This window comes from Vicugna pacos, chromosome 6 (assembly GCF_048564905.1).
Source record: "Vicugna pacos chromosome 6, VicPac4, whole genome shotgun sequence".
NCBI lineage: Eukaryota > Metazoa > Chordata > Mammalia > Artiodactyla > Camelidae > Vicugna > Vicugna pacos.
The window spans coordinates 68,049,474-68,070,626 of NC_132992.1; the positions used below are offsets into that span (position 1 = coordinate 68,049,474).

The 21,153-nt window shown below is 37.1% G+C and overlaps 1 protein-coding gene across 13 annotated transcripts in view; it reads left to right on the top strand.

Annotated features, from left to right (window-relative positions):
- Nucleotides 1-2,751: 2,751 nt before the first annotated feature.
- The window catches only part of LOC102531629 (disintegrin and metalloproteinase domain-containing protein 21), an 86,455-nt gene continuing 68,053 nt past the window's right edge, over nt 2,752-21,153 (top strand). For 3 of the 13 annotated variants that reach the window (XR_012073721.1, XR_012073719.1, XR_012073724.1), the window contains exon 1: nt 11,929-13,121. Coding sequence is in view for 2 of the 13 variants with exons in the window: in XM_072963311.1 (XP_072819412.1) it covers nt 3,007-3,132 (126 nt within the window). In the remaining 11 variants the exon portion in view is untranslated. Of the gene's footprint in view, nt 3,133-3,706; nt 3,948-11,928; nt 13,122-21,153 lie in introns of those variants that run through there. The other 10 variants (XM_072963312.1, XM_072963317.1, XM_072963315.1 and 7 more) reach the window with 9 other exon arrangements.

Here is a 21,153-nt window from a genome sequence, read left to right on the forward strand (position 1 = left end):
TCCATAAAATGGAATACCATACAGCAGTAACAATGAACAGACGTGGAAACACATAACAACATGGATGAATGTCATAGACATTATGTTGTAGGCAAGAAACCAGACACAAATGATTACATATAGTATGGTATTATTGTGTTCATATGAACTACTAGAGCAGGTTAAACTAATCTTTTCATGAAATAAATGAGATCAGTAGTCATTTGGGTCAGGAGTGGGGAGAGATTGCTTCAAAATGAGCATGATGGATTTCTGGGGTGATGGACATATTCTTTATCTCAATTGGGGTGGTTGTTCCATGGGTATACTTTTTTTTTCAAAACTCAGAACTGTATACTGAAATCACTGTTTTTTACTTTATTAACATTATACTTCCATTCATTTTATGAAGTAAAGAGTAAATGTGAGATGGTATGACATTAATAACTAGAGGCATTAAGAAGTGACATATCAGTGATCCATGGCTCCTTCTATGATAGTTTTACAGATACAATGCCAAAGTCATTATACTTGGAACACTCCAGTTTTAGCACAACTCAAGATGATGAGAATAATGAGAATGATAGAGTCCACATTTATTAAGTGCCTAACATATTCCAGGCCCTTCTTAGATCTTTTGACCATCACAAAACCCCAGAAAAAAGTGCATTTCATCTCTCTGTGTAACACGTCAGATGTGACCTTGATTCTCTGAGAGCTTATGACTTTAGGCAAGATCACATACTTAGCAGGTTGTTGAACTACTGTTGATATTCATGTGCCTATGACTCAAAATTTTTCTTCTTCCTACTGTATTTGTCAAGGTATCTTTTATGCTACATTTTATGTTATGCTTTTTTAAACAAGCAAAAAAGCGAACCAATAACAAAAATCTAGTACATAACCAAGTAAGCAAGAGTCTAGTAAAGTTATTAAACAAGTGCATACCAGTTCAAACAAGATGTGCTACAGACACACCTGTAAAACATCAGTATCCACAACATAAATTAAGCACAGGCCCTCTTGTTGGTGAATCCAATAGTTCTCACTGTCATCTATAGGAATAGTAAGACTATGACCAGATGTAAAATATCAAATGCATTTAACCACACAGACCCTTTTAAAACTGCCAAGTCATTTATTTCAAGATGACAACGTCATAACTGCTGTAGGACTATGTAATTATCAGAGTGCTTACTGATCATTTCTACCCATAAGTTCCAATGTGATTGTCTCCATTTTGTGTGTTCCAGTTCAGGTTCAAGGGATTAATTTTTTTCACCAGTTGTTTTTTTATCCTCAATTGCTTCTAAATGGAAGAAGGAACCAAAAACCCCTGCAAGCAAAAGAAGGCTAAAACGGAGAAGCAGTAGAGCTACTGAAATGTTTACATTAAATACTATTTTGGCTCGAATACCGATTTCTTTGTCAGGTGGAGGGCCACTGTCTGTACTGCCACCTGGTCCTCTCTCTTTACACGTTGGTGGTTTCCAGCCTCGCTGACAATGACAATGTTTCAAGTTGTTGCATACCCCTCTGTAATTACATTTCTTGACATCACAGTCAAAATGGAAGTCTTGGAAAAAAGTACAGTTCTGGTTCATACAGTATCTTCCTGCACCACATGTTGCCCCATCCACCACAAGCCCCATATATGGTGTGTGTGTCCCAAAGTGTGCATCGTACCCAAAGCATCTTTCTACTTTAACATCTTTTACTACTATATGACGAAATGTAGTGTGCTCACCCCCGCCAGGAATTTCCTCCACATTACTACAGTGCAGCATTCCACACAGCACATCATCTTCTTCACATGGTACAGAGTTTCCTCCTGCTCGAGTCACTCGCACCCCACAATTTCCAAATCGGTCACCTCTTACATTCAATTTTTCATAGCATGCTGACCCAGCATCTTTTATTTCGAAGCCAAAGAGGGATTGACACTGCAGATCACGGTCACTACAGTTTCCTTTCACACACACGGCTAACGGGGAACACGGGGTTCCATCCTGGATATAAGCGTCTGTTGGACAAACGTGCGTCTTCCCACTGCAGTATTCTGGTAGATCACAAATACCAAGAGTGTCTCTGCAAACACTTCCAGGTTGAGCATAATTACACCTCCTGCAGCAATCTCCTTCACTGCAGACACTACCAAGGGTGAGGACACAATTGGAATTGCAACACTTATCCTGAGAGCAGTCTTTTATGGTGCCACAGTCACATTCTTCCCTTTGATCTTTGATCTTGTCACCACAGCGAGCAGCTTTATAAGGAAAATTATTGTATGGTGTATTTGGAGCACTCAGACAAGGATCCCACATAGAAACTCGTCTGTGCAGTTGGGCATAAGTACAGTTGCTCATCATATCTAGAAGACCAGGCTCAGCAGCCATGACACAGTAGTGTCTTCGAAAACAATGGCAACCAGGACCATCATGTCTACAGCCAAGAACATGACCTATTGCATGTGCTCCAAGAGTTGCAGCTAAAAATATGTGATACCTTGCTACCCATACAAACGATGCTCCCCAATTGGGGTTGCATATTCCTTCATGATTGCTATAATATGAAGCTCCACCGATTTTTTTTTCCTGTAAGAATCAATGAAGTATCATGAGGAAATTGTGTATACCATCTCCAGTATTTCCATAAACCAAATGAATTTAATGCATCTAGAGCATTTTGAGATTCTTCTACTTTCACCTCGTCGTTACCGTCCCATATGCACAGCATACGTATGAAAACCTGAAGTTCACCCTGGTAGTAAATGCTATGCATTATGTTGTTAAGAATCACTACGTTCTCTATTATACGTGTGATATTTCTGTTCTGAACCACTAATGAGTTAGTAACTGTGTAGTGAAGTTTTAAGTTTTTCCTGTGTGGCCACCACAAATATACAGGGGCAGCTCTAGGAGTTTCAGCAAGCATTGCCTCCTCATATGCTTGATTTGTTTCTTCCTCTTTAATCTTACACTTTTCATCCTCTCCTGGTGTTTTTTGTGACACAAGCAGAGAAATCACATGCTCAAATTTGGAAGAAGCCTCCAGTGGTTTGATTTCGTAAGTGAAGTCATCCACCTGCAGCATGCCACGCAGACCTCCATAGCAGGTGTCCAGCGTGCCCATGGACCCAGGAACCCCTTCCAGGTAGGTGTAGTAGTAACAGTCTCGGGGGATAAAAGGGTAGTCCTCCTGCGTGGCGCCTTGGTCGTTACTGGTGATAACGGGAAAGTGTCTGGGCAGCAAGTTCTTCTTGACTCTCATGTGAACCACATGTCTTTGGCCACTGAGGCGAATCTTGTAGGAAAGCTGGCCTTGCATCCCAGTTCCTCCCGCTCTGTGGGACACCTTCCTGGGGATCACAACTTCAGAGGAAGTGAAGCGCCATCCTGGTGGGGCGTGGGAGCAGCAGATTGGCAACAGTAGCAGCCAGAGCAGAGGCAGCCGGAGATCACCTGTCAGGTGGGCCTGGGCCCAGGCAGGCCCCATGAGTGAGGAGCCTGTGACCAAAGCAAACGCAGTCAAGTGGGAGGCAGGCAAGCCTATCCCTGGAACAGCATCTCTTAAACAGCAGTATAGTCCTGAGGAGAGTGGAGAGAGGCTGAAGGCTTGGCATCCCCAGACAGGTGTGGGGGGCTGCGGGGGGGATGCTGTTACATAACAATGGTGTACTCATGAGGGGGAGGGGCGCTGTGCTAAGTGGATCCTGGGGATCCTGGCACAGGGGTCTTAGAGAAGACAAAATATGGGAGAAATTAGGAATAATAAGAGGGTATACCTGGGCTGAGAGGTCCCGTGGTCTCTTGCAGAAGTCACAGGGGAAGAATAAGCGGGTCTGATGCAATTTTAAGATAGTTACTGACTTTTTTTCCCTTCAAACCAAAATGAGATAAGGCATCAATTTGTAATTAAAATACAGAATGGAGAGGAGAGTGGAAGTTTCTCCTTGTAAGGATTTTGAGGTGAGAATTAGATTCTCTCATACTTGATAGAAGTTGAATTGTGTTAGGGGCGATTAATGGGACAAAAGAATAAACAGTGTCATGAATAGAAAAGTTATGGTGGATAATAATAATTTCTTATAATTAAACTTATACCTACTCTATGTCCCAGTGGTTCTGGCCATAGGAAGTTCCCCACAACAATTTGTACATGGATATTCATAGCAGCATTATTCATAAATTTATTCCACCGACTGGAAACAAACAACCTGAATAGATAAATGGCAAACAAACCGGTACATAGATTCAGTGGAATAATCTTCAATAAATCAGAACAAGTTTCAGATACACTTAAGAACATGAATGTATCTCATTGGTATTATGATGATAGAAAGAAGTGAGACTGAAGGAACTTCATGTAGGATTTTATTTGTATGAAGTTCTGGCATAGTCCAAAATAATATATGGGAATAGACTTTAAATCAGTGTTTTCCTGATGTGGGGGAAAGGAGGGATGGAGGGAACTTTCTGGAGCGATGGGAGACTTCTGAATCTTGATTGGGGTGTGCTCTAGATAAATGTTTATTTCCCTCCAAAATTCACAGATTGAAATCCTAACCCCCAAGGGGATGGCAGTAGTATGTGGGGACTTTCTGAGGTGAGTAGGTCATCAGGGAAGAGTCTTCATAATTGGTATTAGTGTCTTTTTCAAAATGTTTTTTGAAGTATTACTGATTTACAGTGTGATGTTAGTTTCAGGTCTACAGTAAAGCAGTTTGGTTATACATATACATGTATATTCTATTTCAGACTCTTTTCATTATAGGTTATTACAAGATAATTGAATATAGTTCTCTGTGTTATACAGTAGGTCCTTGTTGTTTATCTGTTTTATGTGTAGCAGTGTGTATTTATTAATCCCAGACTCTTAATTTATCCTCCCACAACTCCTTCCTGCTTTGGTATCCACAGTTTGGTTTCTATGTCTGTGAGTCTATTTCTGGTTTGTAAATAAGTTCATTTGTATCATTCTTTTAAATTCCACATATAAGTGATATCATATGATATTTGTCCTTCTCTGTTGGACTTACTTCACTCAGTATGATGATCTCTAGATCCATCCATGTTACTGCAAGTGGCAAAATTTTGTGCTTTTCTATGGCTGAGTAATATTCCATTGTATGTATATACCACATCTTCTTTATCCATTCATCTGTCAAAGGAGATTTAGGTCACTTCCATGCCTTGACTATTGTAAACAGCGCTGCTGTGAACATTGAGGTGCATATATCTTTTCAAATTAGAGTTTTCTCTGGATATAAGCCCAGGAGTGGGATTGCTGCATCATATGGTAATTCTATTTTCAATTTTTTAAGGAACCTCCATATTGTCCTCCATAGTGGCTGCAACAATTTATACTCCTCCAAACAGTGTAGGAGGGTTCCCTTTTCTTCATACCCTTTCCATCATTTATTGTTTGAGGACTGTCTAATGATGTCTATTCTGGCTGTTGTGAGGTGATATCTCACTGTAGTTTTGATTTGCACTTCTCTGATTATTAATAATGTTGAGCATGTTTTCATGTGCCTGTTTGCCATCTGTATGTCTTTGGAGAAATGTCTATTCAGGTCTTCTGTCCACTGGGGGGCAGTTTTTTTTATATTAACCTGTATGAGGTGTTTGCATAGTTTGGATATTACCCCTTGTCAGTCTTAATCATTTGCAAATATTTTCTCCCATTCTGTAGGTTGTCTTTTCTTTTTGTATATGGTTTCTTTTGTTGTGCAAAAGGTTTTAAGTTTTATTAGGTCCTATTTGCTTATTTTTGCTTTTATTTCCTTTGCTTTAGAAGACAGATCCAAAAAATATTGCTGTGATATATGTCAAAGAGTGTTCTCCATATGTTTTCCTGTAGGAGTTTTAGAGTATCTGGTCTTACATTTAGGTCTTCAATCTATTTTGAGTTTATTTTTCTATATTGTGTTATAGAATATTCTACTTTCATTCTTTTACTTGTAGCTGTCCTGTTTTCCCAGCATGACATAGTGAAGAGACTGTCTTTTCTCCATTGTATACTCTTGCCTCCTTTGTCATAGATTAATTGATCATAAGCATGTGGGTTTATTTTTGGGCTTTCTGTCCTGTTACAGTGTTCTGTGTGTCTGTTTTTGTGCCAGTACCATACTATTTTGATTACTCTGTCTTTATCGTATAGTCTGAAGTTAGGGAGGGTGATTCCTCCAGCTCCATTCTTCTTTCTTGGAAAGGTTTTGGCTATTTGGGGTCTTTTGTGCTTCCATACAAATTAAAAAATTTTTTCCTCCAGTTCTGTGAAAAATGGCATTGGTAATTTGACAGGGAATGCATTGAATCTGTATATTGCCTTGGGTAGTATGGCCATTTTAACAATATTGATTCTTCCAGTCCAAGAACACAGTGTTTCTTTCCAACCGTTTGTGTCATCTTCAATTTCTTTCACCAGTGTCTTATAGTTTTCAGAGTACAGGTCTTTTGCCTCCTTAGGTAGGTTTATTCCTAGATATTCTATTCTCTTTGTTGTGATAGTAAATGGGATTGTTTCCTTAATTTCTTTTTCTAATATTCTGTTTTTAGTGTATAGATATGCAACAGATTTCTGTATATACTTTGGTATCCTGGACTTTACCAAATTCATTGATGAGCTCCAGTAAGTTTTTGGTGGTTTCTTTAGGATTTATTTTTGTGTATAGTATCATGTCATCTGCAAACAGTGACAGTTTTACTACTTGTTTTCCAACTTAGATCCCTTTTATTTTTTTCTTCTCTGATTGATGTGACTAGGACTTCCAAAATGATGTTGAATAAAAGTGGTGAGAGTAGGTATCCTTGTTTTGTTCCTGATCTTAGAGGAAATGCATTCAGATTTTCAACATTGAGTATGACATTTGCTGTGGGTTTGTCATTATGGCCTTTATTATGTTGAGGTATGTTCAATCTGTGCCCAATTTCTGGAGACTTTTTATCATAAATGGATATTGAATTTTATCAAAAGATTTTTCTGCATCTATTGAGATGATCATATCCTTTCTTTTGTTGATGTGGTGTATCACATTGGTTGATTTGTGTATGTTGAACCATCCTTGTGTCCCTGGGATGATCCCAACTTAATCATGGTGTCTAATCTTTTTTATGTGTTTGTTGGATTCTGTTTGCTAATATTTTGTTGAGGACGGCCTGTAATTTTCTTTTTTCATAGTGTCTTTGTTTGGCTTTGGTATCAGGGTGATGGTGGCTTCATCCAATGGATTTAGGAGTATTACTTCCTCTTCAATCTTTTGGAAGAGTTTGAGAAGGATCGGTATGAGTTCTTCTTTGTATGCTTGATAGAATTTCCCTGTGAAGCCATCTGGTCCTGGATTTCTGTTTGTAGGAAGTTTTTCTTTTAAATTGCTGATTCTATTTCTAGTGATTTATCTGGTCAAATGATCTATTTCTTCTTGATTCAGTTTTGGTGGACTGTACATTTCTAGAAACTTGTCCATTTCCTCCAGGTTGTCCAATTAATTGCCATATAGTTGTTCATAGTATTCTCTTATGATTTTTTATATTTCTGTGGTATTGGTTGTAATTGTTCCATCTTCGTTTCTTATTTTATTTGTTTATGTCTTCTCTTTTCTTTTTGATGATCCTAGCCAGAGTTGTCTATTTTGCTCATTCTTTCAAAAAAAAAAAAAGCTCTTTGTTTGATTTTTTCTGCTTTTTTAATCTCTATTTTATGTATTTCTTCCCTGATGTTTATTATTTCTTTCCTTCTGCTGACTTTAGGTTTTGTTTGTTCTTCTTTTCCTAATTCTTTTAGGTGGTAGGTTAGGTTGTTTATTTGAGATTGTTTTTATTTTTTAAGGAAGGCCTGTATTGCTATGAACTTCCCTCTCAGGACTGCTTTTGCTTCATCCCATAGATTTTGTGTGGTTGTGGCTTTTGTTCTTTCATTTTTCAGTTTTATTAGGTAGAATTGTTACAATTTGACTCCATATGTACAATATATTGCATGAAAATACATGTATACAATATACTGCACATATTTTTAAATTTACACATATGTACTCTTCATTGTTTCCAAGAATGTTTAGAGCTTTAGCTTCTTAAACTTCATAGTTATCAAAGGAATAAAGCCAATCACAAAATAAGAATTAATTTAAAAAGATACATACACTCCACTATTAATAGCAACATTATTTATAATTACCAAGCATCCTAAGGGCACATCAATAGATGAATGAATAAAGAAGATGCAGGATATATATGTAAAGAGATACAACTCACCCATAAGAAAGAAGGATATTTTGCCATTTGCGGCCCTTCATTCACTTTTTTTTTCACTTCAAAAAGCAGAATTTTATAACTGGCATAAACATTTCCTTTGCATCAAAAACAACAAAGTACCTAGAAATAAACTTAATCAAGGAGGTTACCTATACTATGAAAACTGTAGAACGTTAATGAAGGAAATTTGAGATAATACAAAGAAATGGAAAGATACCTTGTGCTCTTGGATGGGAAGAATGAACATTATCAAAATGGCTGTACTACCCCAAGCAATCTACAGGTACAACCCAACCTCTGTCAAAATATTCACTACATTTTTTCACAGAACTAGAACAAACAATTCCAAAATTTATATGGAACCATAAAAGACCCCAAATTGAAAAAGCAATCTTTTGTAGGTCTTTTTTTTTTCCTTTTTCTTCTTTTTTGATCTCTTTTCTTGTGGTTTGATGACTAGAGAAGGTCCTTTAACATTTATTGTAAAGCTGGTTTGATGGTGCTGAAATCTTTTAGCTTTTGTTCATCTACGAAGCTTTTGATTTCTCCACCAAATCTGAGCAAGAACCTTGCTGGACAGACATTCTTGGTTGTAAGTTTTTTCCTTTAATCACTTTAAATATATGGGGCCACTCCCTTTTGGCCTGTAGAGTTTCTGCTGTAAAATCAGCTGATAACCTTATGGGCGTTCCCTTTTACGTTATCTGTTGCTTTTCTCTTGCTGATTTTAATATTTTCTCCTTATCCTTAATTTTTGTCAGTTTGATTACTATATGTCTTGGTGTGTTCCTCTTTGGGTTGATCCTGTATGGAACTCTTCGCACTTCCTGGACATGGGTGACTGTTTCTTTTCCCAAGTTGGGGAAGTTTTTGGTTATGATCTCTCCAAAAATTTTCTCAGGTCCTTTCTCTCTCTCTTCTCTTTCTGGGACCCCTATAATGTGAATATTAGTGCACTTCATGTTGTCCCAGAGTTCTCTTAAACTATCCTCATTTCTTTTCATTCTTTTTCCTTTTTCTTGTTCTGCAGTAGTGATTTCCACTAATCTGTCTTATAGCTTATTGATCCGTTCTTCTGCCTCATTTAGTCTTTTCTTGGTTCCTTCTAGTGTGTTATTAATTTCAGTGATTTTACTCTTCAACTCTGGATAGTCTTTATATTTTCCGACTCTTTGCTAAAAACTTCATTCTGTGCATCTATACTCCTCTTGAATTCTTTGAACATCTTGGTCATCATTACTTTAAACTCTTTCTCAGATAAATTGCTTATCTCCTCATCCCTTATTTCTTCTTCTGGGATTTTATCTTGTGCTTTGGTCTGGGAGATATTATTCTTCTGCTGCCTTATATTGTGCATCTTTCTATTTGTATTTTTAGGTAGGTTAGTTATGTTTCTTGACCTTGGAGAGATGGCTCTTTGTGGGAGACATCCTATGCGTCCCAGCAGTACACTCCTCTCTTGTCACCCAAGGGCCAGGGTCAAGCTGGTCTCAGTGCAGAGTCTGGCTTGTGTTTGTGGATTCCTTCCACAGCCTTTGGGATTGTTGTTTTCTTATTTCTGGTATCTTCCCCTGGTGGATGAGACTGGACTAGAGGCTTATGCAAGTTTCCTGGTAGGAGGAACCATTGCCTGTCCCCTGCTGGGTGAAGCTAGGTCCTGGGCCTCTGGTGGGTAGGGCCATGTCTAGAGGCATTTGTGGTTCAGGAAGTCTGCTGATGGGTGGGGCTGCATTCCCACTCAGTCTGTTGTTTGGCCTGAGGCTTCCTAACCCTTAAGCCTACAGACTGTTGGGTGGGGCTAGGTCTTGGTGCTAATGACCCAATGAGCCTCCAGGAAAGCTCATGTAGATGAACACTCCCGGAATGTCTGCCACCAGCTTTTCTGCCCCTTGGGTAAGCTATAGCCATCCCCTATGTCCCCAAGAGACTTTCTAAAACCACCAGGCAGGTCTGGCCCAGGTTCCTATGAAATCACTGCCTCTGCCCTTGGATCTGGTGCACACGACATTCTGTGTACACTTCACTAGAGAATGAAGTCTCTATTTACCCCAGTCCCATGGGGCTCCGTAAGCCCCACTGGTCTTCAAAAACAGATGTCCTGGAGTCTCCTCCTCCTCCCAATGCCTGAACCCCGGGCTGTGGAGCTTGATGTGGGGCTTGTAACTCTCACTCCTTTGGAGGGCCTCTATGACCTATTCTTCAGCTTGTGGGTCACCCACCCAGGGGTTGTGGGGCCCCATTTTATCACAGGCATGCCCCTCCTACTGTCCTGCTGTGGTTCCCTGTTTATGTTTCCAGTTGAAGAAGATTTTTGCTTGGTTCCAGTCTTTTTTTTTTTTTCAATGGTTGTTTAGCAGTCAGTTGTGGTTTTGTTGTAGTCACGAGGAGAGGTGAGCTCTTGATCCTAGTACTCTGTCATCTTGACTGGAAATCCAGTAGAATTTTATGTGGTTGTGTTTCCACTGTTGTTTATCTCAAATAAAATTATTTTTTAATTTCGCCTTTGATTTCATTGGTGACCCATTTTTTTTCCTTTAGTAGCTTGTTGTTTAGTCTCCATGCAGTTCTTTTTTCTTCTCATTTGTTTTTCTGTGGTTGTTTTCTAGTTTCATGCCATTGTGGTCAGAAAAGATGCTTGAAATAATTTCTTTACTTTTAAATTTGTTGAGGCTTCTTTTATGCCTGAGTATGTGGTCTTCCTAGAGACTGTCCCATGAGCACCTGAAAAGAATGTATATTCTGTTTGGGGTGATGCAATTTCCTGAAAATATCTACCAAGTTTTAACTGTTCTATTGTGTCACTTAGTATCTCCATTGCCTTACTGATTTTCTGTCTGGCATACCTGTCCAGTGATGTTAGTGAGGTGTTAAAGTCTCCTACTATTATCGTATTCCCATCAATTTCTCCTTTTATGCCTATTAGTATTTATTTTATATATTTTGGTGCTCTTATATTGGGTGCATATATGTTAACAAGTGTAATATTCTCATCTTGTGTTGCTCCTTTTGTCATTATATGGTGTCCTTTATCTTTCTTTATGGCCTTTGTTTTAAAGTTTATTTTGTCTGATATAGATATTGCTACTCCTGATTTTTTGTCATTTCCATGTGCATGAAATATCTTTTTCCATCCTCTCACTTTCAATCTATGTGTGCCCTTCACCCTAAAGTAGGTCTCTTATATGCAGCATATTGTAGGCTATCCAATCTACCATTCTGTGTCTTCTGATTGGAGCATTTAGTCCACTGACATTTACAGTAATTATTGATATATGTGTGTTTATTGCCATTTTGAACTTTGTTTTCCAGTTGATTTGGTATTTCTTCTTTGTTCATTTCTTCTCCTTTTATGGTTTGATAATTTTCTTTTGTATTATCTTGGTTTCTTTTTGGTTTTTCTGACTCCAGTGTATGCTTTTGATTTATGGTTACCTTGTTTTTCAAGTATATTAACCCATTACTTTATCTGTTTGGTTTAGATTGGTAGTCATGTAGGCTCAAACACATCCTAGAAAGAACAAACAAAAAAAAATAGAGGAAAAAAGTCTATATTTTGTTGCTCCCCTCTCCCACCTTTTATGATTTGGATGTGCTTTTTTTTTTTTTTTTAGCATTTTCATGTTTATTCTCTTGCAACTCATTGTAGTTATCACATTTCCAATTATGATTTTCACATTTCTATAGCTTCCTACTCCTTTTCTATTTATTTTTTAAATTTTTTTATTTTTTAAACATTTTTATTGAGTTATAGTCATTTTACAATGTTGTGTCAAATTCCAGTGTAGAGCATAATTTTTCAGTTATACATGAACATACATATATTCATTGTCACTTTTTTTTCACTGTGAGCTACCACAAGATCTCATATATATTTCCCTGTGCTATAAACTTTATAAACTTTTTTTTGTCTATTCTACATATGCCTGTATATACAAATTTTGAAATGCCTGTCTATCCCTTCCCACCCCCCACCCCCTTGGCAACCACAAGTTAGTATTCTATGTCTATGAGTCTGTTTCTGTTTTGTATTTATGTTCTTTTTTTTTTTTTTAACAGTCCACATATGAGCGATCTCATATGGTATTTTTCTATCTCTTTCTGGCTTACTTCACTTAGAATGACATTCTCCAGGGACATCCATGTTGCTGCACTGTCATTTTTATGGCTGAATAGTATTCCATTGTATAAATATATCACATCTTCTTTATCCAGTCATCTGTTGATGGACATTTTGTCTGTTTCCATGTCTTGGCTATTGTAAATAGTGCTGCTATGAAAAATTGGGGTGCAGGTGTCTTTTTGAAGTAGGGTTCCTTCTGGTTATACACCCAGGAACAGTATTACTGGGTTATATGGTAAGTCTATTCCTAGTCTTTTGAGGAATCTCCATACAGTTTTCCATAATGGCTGCAACAAACTGCATTCCCACCAGCAGTGTAGGAGGGTTCCCTTCTTTTCTATTTAGAGTAGACCTTTCAACCTTTCTTTTAGGATAGGTTTAGTATTGCTGAATCTTTGAGCTTTTGCTTGTCTGTGAAATTCTTTATCCCTCCTTCTATTCTAAAGGATAGTCTGCTGGACAGATTATCTTAGGTTGCAGCTTTTTCTCATTCAGGAATTAGACTATATCTTGCCACACTCCCTTCTGGCCAGCAGTGTTTGTGGTGGAGCTAGAGCAAGACATCCTTGAGAGCCAGTTGTTTCTGAAGAAGTGAAAGATCCTTGTTGCTAAGCAGCTAAATCTAGAACTTAGTCGCCTGAGAGACAGGAGAGAGAGTTTGCATTTCCCTTTGTTATGTGAAGTCTCAACTACCAATAATTGTTCATTGATAAGTGTAGTACAAACCATCTAGAAGGAAGAAGATATGGAAACTACTGTTACTTCTATTGGTAAGTCATTTGTAAAGTTTGGCTCTATGCATAATTTGGTAATCAGAGTAGTATATTGAACAATGTGAAGTTTCTTAACTTTTTTTTTTCCTTCTGCATTTATTTTCTTAAAAAGGTAGTTCTTTTTCTTTTAACATTTTTTAAATTGAGTTACAGTCATCCTACAATGCTGTATCAAATTCCACTGTAAAACACTGAACTTAACTTTTGAGTGTTTTTCCTTTTTAATGATGGGAATTCTGTTGCAGCTGGGGGAACCAGCCATTCCTGTTTGCCTAAGAATGAGGGAGTTGCTGTCATGTGTGACTTTCAGTTATAAAACCAGGACAGTCCTGGGCAAAGCAAGATAAATAGATTACCCTAACTGCCAGTAAAGAACAGGTAAAATAGAAGGAAACAGAGTTGAGAGTAGGAAAATTTATAGAACCAGTCCTTCAGTAGATAGAAGATATGATCTGGAACAGAAGGTGAGGGGCTACTACCTATATGTGGGGCAGGATCACTTCTCCACTGAGACTGGAATATGGAGTGAGGTAGAGGTGAGGTATTAATGGGCATGGATTCAGATAGGTTTGTAATGGTGAAAATCCCAGAATCCATTTTGCCTTGAATTTGGCATCACTATAGATATATTTTTTTCACTCTGTCCTGGAGTAAGAAATTCATTTTGTATTGTGGCCCAGTGGCCACACATCCACAAATACCCACAAAATTTTGGCACCATATGTGTAACAGTTGCTAAGGAATTTCTAAGAATGTCCTCTGATATTTTAATTCAGTCTCCTTCCAGACAAAAACTGCAGATCATGACCCACTGAATTGACCTCATGACTCTCTAATGAGTCAGGCATTAGTGACAGAGAGCATTGAGGCATTACATAGTAAGAGAGGAGTTGGGTAGGTAGAGGTGTTCAGGAATTAGAAATAGCTGTGGGAAAAGGAATAAACAGTTGCTAAAATATATGGAGGAAGGCTATTATCTACTTTGAGATTCCAATAATTTTAAAGAATATAGTTTTCTAATGGTACCACTTCACAGTATGAAAAATAGAATGATGTTCCTTTAGGAGTTTGGGTCCCTAGGGACCTAGAAATAACATGATGAGGACAAAGAGTATGGCTCAAAGATCCTTTGAAGCATTTTCCTATTACTGCCTACTCTCAAGATGAACTCTAAGAAAAAGAATAATATGACATAGTTTATATAGCTTATCAGCCTTCTTCACAACACTGTATTTGATTAGCCTTTCTCATTTTCCATCCTCCCATCTACAACAATTCCCAATAATGAGTAATAGACATAACAAGAGAGATACAGAGAACAAATATGAAAGTTAGGATTTCACCCAATTCAGAAATCTTTATCCTTAGTATTATTTATATAGTTGTATATCTCTATGAACTTTGCTTTTTTCTTGTGGGAAACTTTCACCTTGGAATAAAGTGCCTATCCATTAGAAATGGAATGTGCGCAGATGAATCCAAGCTCTGTAGGCACATAAAGCTAAGGATACTGTTCAGATTGAAACAAGTCCTCCCCATCTATCAGCATCCTCATAGCAAATCTAGGATAAATAATAAACTTAAATACTGTATATTAGAAAGGAAAAAGAAGTCTACTTGATTAACTATATAATTCTGTGATTGAAAAGTAATCAGAATATATTTTTAGCTACTGACACTATACATAAATGAGGAAACTAGAATATTAGAGATGTGTCAATGTAATGTCCAGGAGAATGAAGAAAAAAGCAACAAGGCATAGGAGAATTTGAAATATTACCTGATTTATTACCACCATCCCTTAGGGTGGGGAGCCAGGACCAAATATTCCAGTTCCAACTGTGCGTTCCCTTTTTAAAATTTCACAAATGCATTGTTTTGAGATTTTTACCTCAGTAGTGTATAGTAGTTTTGATGTAGATGTGGGGAAAGTATGTGATAGAATCAACCTAGTTTTTATTCGTTTGTTTGCTTTGCAAAATAGTGTTATAGTAGAGATTTAGAGAGTTAAAGATTTTGACATAAAGTGGTTGGAGTGATGGAACTGGTAGCCTAGGTTCAACTGGAATGGAATAGAAGACAGGGACACGAGACTGAAAGAAATGGGAAATAATGAAAGACAAAAGTATTTGGATTTCTCTGAGTTTGAGGAATAGGTATAGTAGGAATAAAGGAGAGCTGGAAGGATGAAAATTATTGGTAAATTGCTTAGGATGTAGGAAATAGTTTTGTTTCATTTTATTTTGTTTGGTGACAAGTTATAGATTATGACTGTAGGTAGGTAAACTAAAGCACATTGAAGATGAATTGAAGAAGTTAAAAAAAAAAACATTAGAAGAAGGAGATCAAGACAGTGGAGTAGGAGGATGCTGAGTTCACCTCTCCCCTCCCACAATGAGCACATCAAAAAAGTACATCTACATGTGGAGCAACTTGCTGAAAATAAATGGGATACTGGCAGAAAGGCTCTTCTATTACCAGGGCTGTAAAGAAATATCCACATGGAGCAGGGTGGGAAGAGAGGAGAAGTGATCAAGTCAGGACTCAAGTCCCTAGCAAGGTATACAGAAGATGAGTTGGATATCATGGGCTTAAAGATCCTCTCTAGAAAGTGAGGGACTCGAGCCACATACTGGGAACCCCAGACTCGGGATCTGACACTGGGAAGACAAGCCCTCTTATCTGGTTTGAAAATCAGTGGGACTTAGTGGAGGACTATAAGAAACTGAGACTTGAGTCATGAAGAGTACACACACATGCTTGCTTACTCTTGAAAATAAGGTGGAGTAAGTAGACCAAAACTACCCAAAGCTCTGGTTGGTTTTCATGACTGCTCTAGCATGTGCCCCAGCCTGCACTAGGTCCCTGCTCTAGCCCTTCTTGCTCTATCACAGCTCTGCATTAGGGTGAAGGCTGCCATAGTCAAGGACAGTGTGTGTTAGCAGAGTCAGACCTAGGACTGCATACGAACAAGGAAAGGGCAGCCACTGTTGGTGTGAGTGGAGGTGGTAGATCAGAGGCTGCCTGGAGCTATGGCTGGCATGCAGAGACCATTCTAGCAGTTGCCCTGGCCCACACCATCTGGCATGTCTTGCTCCAGTGCTACTCCTCACTGGGGTGAAGATGCTGTTGTCAGGAGGAGAGCATACATTTAGAGGGAGCAGAAACAGCTCAGACTGGACACTCAGGACTTCAACTCCAGCACCTAGACCTGCCCACACCCCTGATAGGGTGGTGACAACCACTGAGCATAGAAAAACTCCCGGTTAACACCTGGCTCTGGCTCTATCCCCTCCATCTCCAGCCCTACCTCACAGCAAGGGGGTGGCTGCCAGCATAACATGGTGAAAATGAGACAAGTGCTCACTTCAGATCCAGGTCTCCCAGGGAAACCACTGGGCACATGCAGACTGCAGAGGGATGCTCCTACACAAGGACATGCCTTCAAGACCAGGATAGGTAAATGTTACACTTAATTTCATAGACACAGAGAAAGTTAAACAAAATAAGAAGGCAGAGGTATTTGTTTCAAATGAAAGAACAAGAAAAAACTTGAAAAAAAAAAACTAAAGTAAAACATAAATTACCAGATAAAGATCTCAAAGGATTAACAATAAGAATGATAAATGAATATGAGAAAAGAATAGGTGAAAACAGAATTTTAACAAAAGACTAGAAATATAAAAAAGAAACTGAGTTAAAGAATATAATTACTGAAATGAAAAATACACTAGAAGGAATTAACAGCAGACAAGGTGATACAGAAGAATGTAAAAGTGATATGGAAGATAGAATAATGGAAATCACCTAATCAAAATAGGAAAAAGGAAAACAAATTTTAAAAGATGAAGATAGTTTAATGAACCTCTCAGACAGCATCAGGTGTATTAATATTTGCCTTACAGGGGTGCCAGCAGGAGAAGAGAGAGAGAAAAGGGTTGAAATGTATTTAATGAAATTATCGCTGAAAAATTCCCAAAGCTGAAGAAAGAAACACATTTCCAGGTACAAGAAACATGGAGAGTTCCAACCAAGATGCACACAAAGGAGAGCCACAGCAAGGTGTACCATAATTAAAATGACAAAAATTAAAGATAAAGAATTTTAAAGGCAACAAGAGAAAAACAAAGAGTAACACACAAGGAACCCCCCACAAGGATATCAACTGAATTTTCAGAAGAAAATGTACAGGCCAGAAGGGAGTGGCATGATATATTTAAAGTCCTGGAATGGAAAAACCTACAACTTAGGTACAGGAAACTTTTTTAAAGTATCTTTTATTACTATTTTTTTTGCAGGGGGTAATTAGTTTATTTAATTTAATGGAGGCCCTGGGGATTGAACCCAGCACCTCATGCTTACTAAGCATGCGCTCCACCACTGAGCTATACCCTACCCCACCAAAACCTACAACTTAGGATACTCTATCCAGCAGAGTTATCATTCAGAATTGAAGGAGAATTAAAGAACTACTCAGACAAGCAAAAACTAAGAGTTCATCAATACTAAACTAACCATACAAGAGATATTAAAGTGTCTTCTCTGAGTAGAAAAGGAAAAATTACAACAAGAAGTAAGAATTTATAAGGGAGGAAAAACCCCACTAGTAAAACCAATCATATACAAAAGGCTGTGGATCAATCACTTAAATAAGTTAGCACAAAGATAAAAGGCAAAAATTATAAAGTCAGTGATAACTATAATACACAGTTAAGGGATAGATATGCAGGTGTAAAATGTGATATCAAAAATACAAAACGTGGGGGAGGGGAGTAAAAATATAGATCTTTTAGAATGTGTTTGAACTTAAATGACTATCAGTGTAAAACAAGCTGATACAGTTATTGGTCAACATACATGAACTCCATAGTAACCACAAATCACTACATAAAAACTAGAGAGAAAGAAACACAAACATATCATTAAAGAAAATCATCAAACTACAAGGGAAGAAATGAAAAGAAAAGAACAAAACATAGAAAAACTACAAAACAACCAGAAAACGTTAACAAAATGGCAATAAGTACATACCTATCAATAATTACTTTAAATGTCAATGGACTAAATGCTTCAATCAGTCAAAAGAAGTAGAGTGGCTGAGTGGATAATAAAATATGACCCATCTCTATGCTACCTACAAGAGACGCTGTTCAGTACTAAGAAACATACAGATTGAAAGTGATGGAATAAAAAGAGATTTCATGCAAATGGAAATGAAAAGAAATTGGGGGTAGCAATACACATAGCAGAAAAGTAGAATTTAAAACAAAGTCTATAACAAAAGACAAAGAAGTCACTTCAAATAAACAACCTAACCTATCACCTAATGGAAGCAGAGGAAGGAAATAATAAAGATCAGAGAGGAAATAAAGTAGAGGTAAAAATAAAAAAGATCAATGAAACCAAGAGCTGGTTTTCTGAAAAGTGAAAGAAAATTGATAAGCCTTCAGCTAGGCTCATTAAGAAAAAAAAAAAAAGAGAGAGAGAGTACCCAAATAAAAAGAAATGAAAGAGGAGAAATTATTATAACAGATATCACAGAAATTCAATCATAAGAGAATACTATGAATAGGTATATGCCAACAAATTGGACAACATAGAAGAAATTGATATATTTCTAGAAACATACAGTTTTCCAAGAATGAATCAGGAAGAAAAAGATAATCTGAACAGAACTATCACTAGTAGTGAAATTGAATTACTATTCCAAAAACTTCTAGCAAACAAAAGTCCAGCACTTGAAGCATTCACATGGGAATTCTGCCAAACAAATAAAGAATATCTATTCTTCTCAAACTATTCCAAAAAATGAAAGAGGACTGAACACTCCCTAATTCATTCTACTAGGCCACCATTTCCCTGGTACTAAAAACAGACAAAGACACTACTAAAAAATATTACAGTCCAATATCTCTGATAAGTATAGATGCAAAAATCCTTAACAAAATATAAGCAAACCAAATTTAACAATATATAAAAAGGATCATGTAACATAATCAAGTGGGATTTATTTCAGGGATGCAAGATGGTTCAATATCTACAAATCAAGCAGTGTCATAAACCACATTAGCAAAATGAAGAATATATATCACATGATCAGCTCAATAAACATAAAAAAGTATTTGGCAAAATTCAACATCCATTGATGATAAAAAAAAAAACTCTCATCAAAGTGGATATAGTGGATGACATGCCTCCCAAAAAAAGTGGATATAGTGGGAAAATATCTCAACATTAGAAAGGCCATTTATGACAAACACATAGCTAACATCAAACAAAATGGTGAGAGCCTTTCCTCTAAAATCAGGAAACAGACAAGGATACCACTCTTGCCACTTACGTTTACCATAGGATTAGAAGTCCTGGCCATAGCAATCAGGCAAAAAATAAATAAATAAAAGTTATCCAAATTAGGAGGGATAAAATTGTCACTATTTTCAGATGACATGATACTCAATATAGAAAACCCTAAAGTCTCCACCAAAAACTACTAGAACTATTAAATGAATTCAGTAAAATTGTAGTATAGAAGTTTAACATATAGAACATTGTTGCTTTCTATGTGCTGATAATGAACTATCAGAAAGAGAAAGCAAGAAAATAATCTTGTTTCAAATTGCATCGTAAGTCCAGCAATCTCACTCCTGGGCATATATCCAGAGAAAACTCTAATTCAAAAAGAGACATGCACCTCAATTTTCATAACAACACTGTTTATAATAGCCAAGGCATAGAAGCAACCTAGATGTCCACTGACAAATGAATAGATAAAGAAAATGTAAAAACACACACACACACACACACACACACACACACACACACACACACACACACAAAATAGAATACTACTCAGCCATAAAAAGGAATGAAATAATGTCATTGGCAGCAACATGGGTGGACCTAGAGATGATCATTCTAAGTAACTCAGAGAAAGACAAATATATGATATCACTTATATGTGGAATCTTTAAAAATGAACTTATTTATAAAACAGACTCACAGACATACAAAAAAAAACTTATAGTCACTAGGGGTGGGGAGAAGGGGAGGGAGGGGTAAACTGGGAATTTGGGATTGGCAGATACAAACTACTATGTATGGAATAGATAAACAACAAGTTTCTACTATATAGCACAGGGAACTATATTCAATGACTTGTAGTAACTTGTAATGAAAAATAATGTTTATTTATTTATTTAAATATATAAAAACTGAATCACTATGCTGTATACCAGAAACTAATATAAACATTATAAATCAACTATACTTCAATTAAAAATGGGAGAATTAGGATAAAGTCAAACTGTAATAAGGGATAAAATACCTAGGAATAAACTTCAGCAAGGAGGTGAAAATCTACACTGTGGAAAATTACAAAACCTTGATAAAGGAAACTGAAGATGATACCAAGAAATGGAAAGATATCCCATGCTCTTGGGTTGGAAAAATTAGTATTTTAAAAATGAGTCCACATATTTAATGCAATCTATGTATTTAATGCAATCCCTATCTAAATACCCTATCTAAATATCTATTCACAGAACTGGAATAAGTAATCCTCTAACTTATATGGAGCCACAAAGGACCCCAAATAGCCAAAGCAGTCTTGGGAAGAAAGAGCAAAGCTGGAGATATCACCTGCCCAAGCTTCAGACTATACTACAAAGCAGCAGTAATCAAAAATAGTGCAAGCACAAAAACAGACATATTGATCAATAGAACAGAATAAAGTCCAGCAGTAAACCCTCACAATTAATCTATAACATAGGCAGCACAAACGTACAGTGAGGAAAAATAGTCTCTTTAATACATGGTGCTGGGAAAACTTGATAGCTACAAGTAAAAGAATGAAATTAGAACATTATCTCACACCATATATAAAAATAAACTCAAAATGGATTAAGGACATAAAAGAAGAGATCAATATGGTAGAGTAAGTGGATGTGAAGTTCACCTCCCCCTATGAACATATCAAAAAATATATCTACATTTGGAACAATTTTCACTGAACACTAACTGGAAAGTGAAA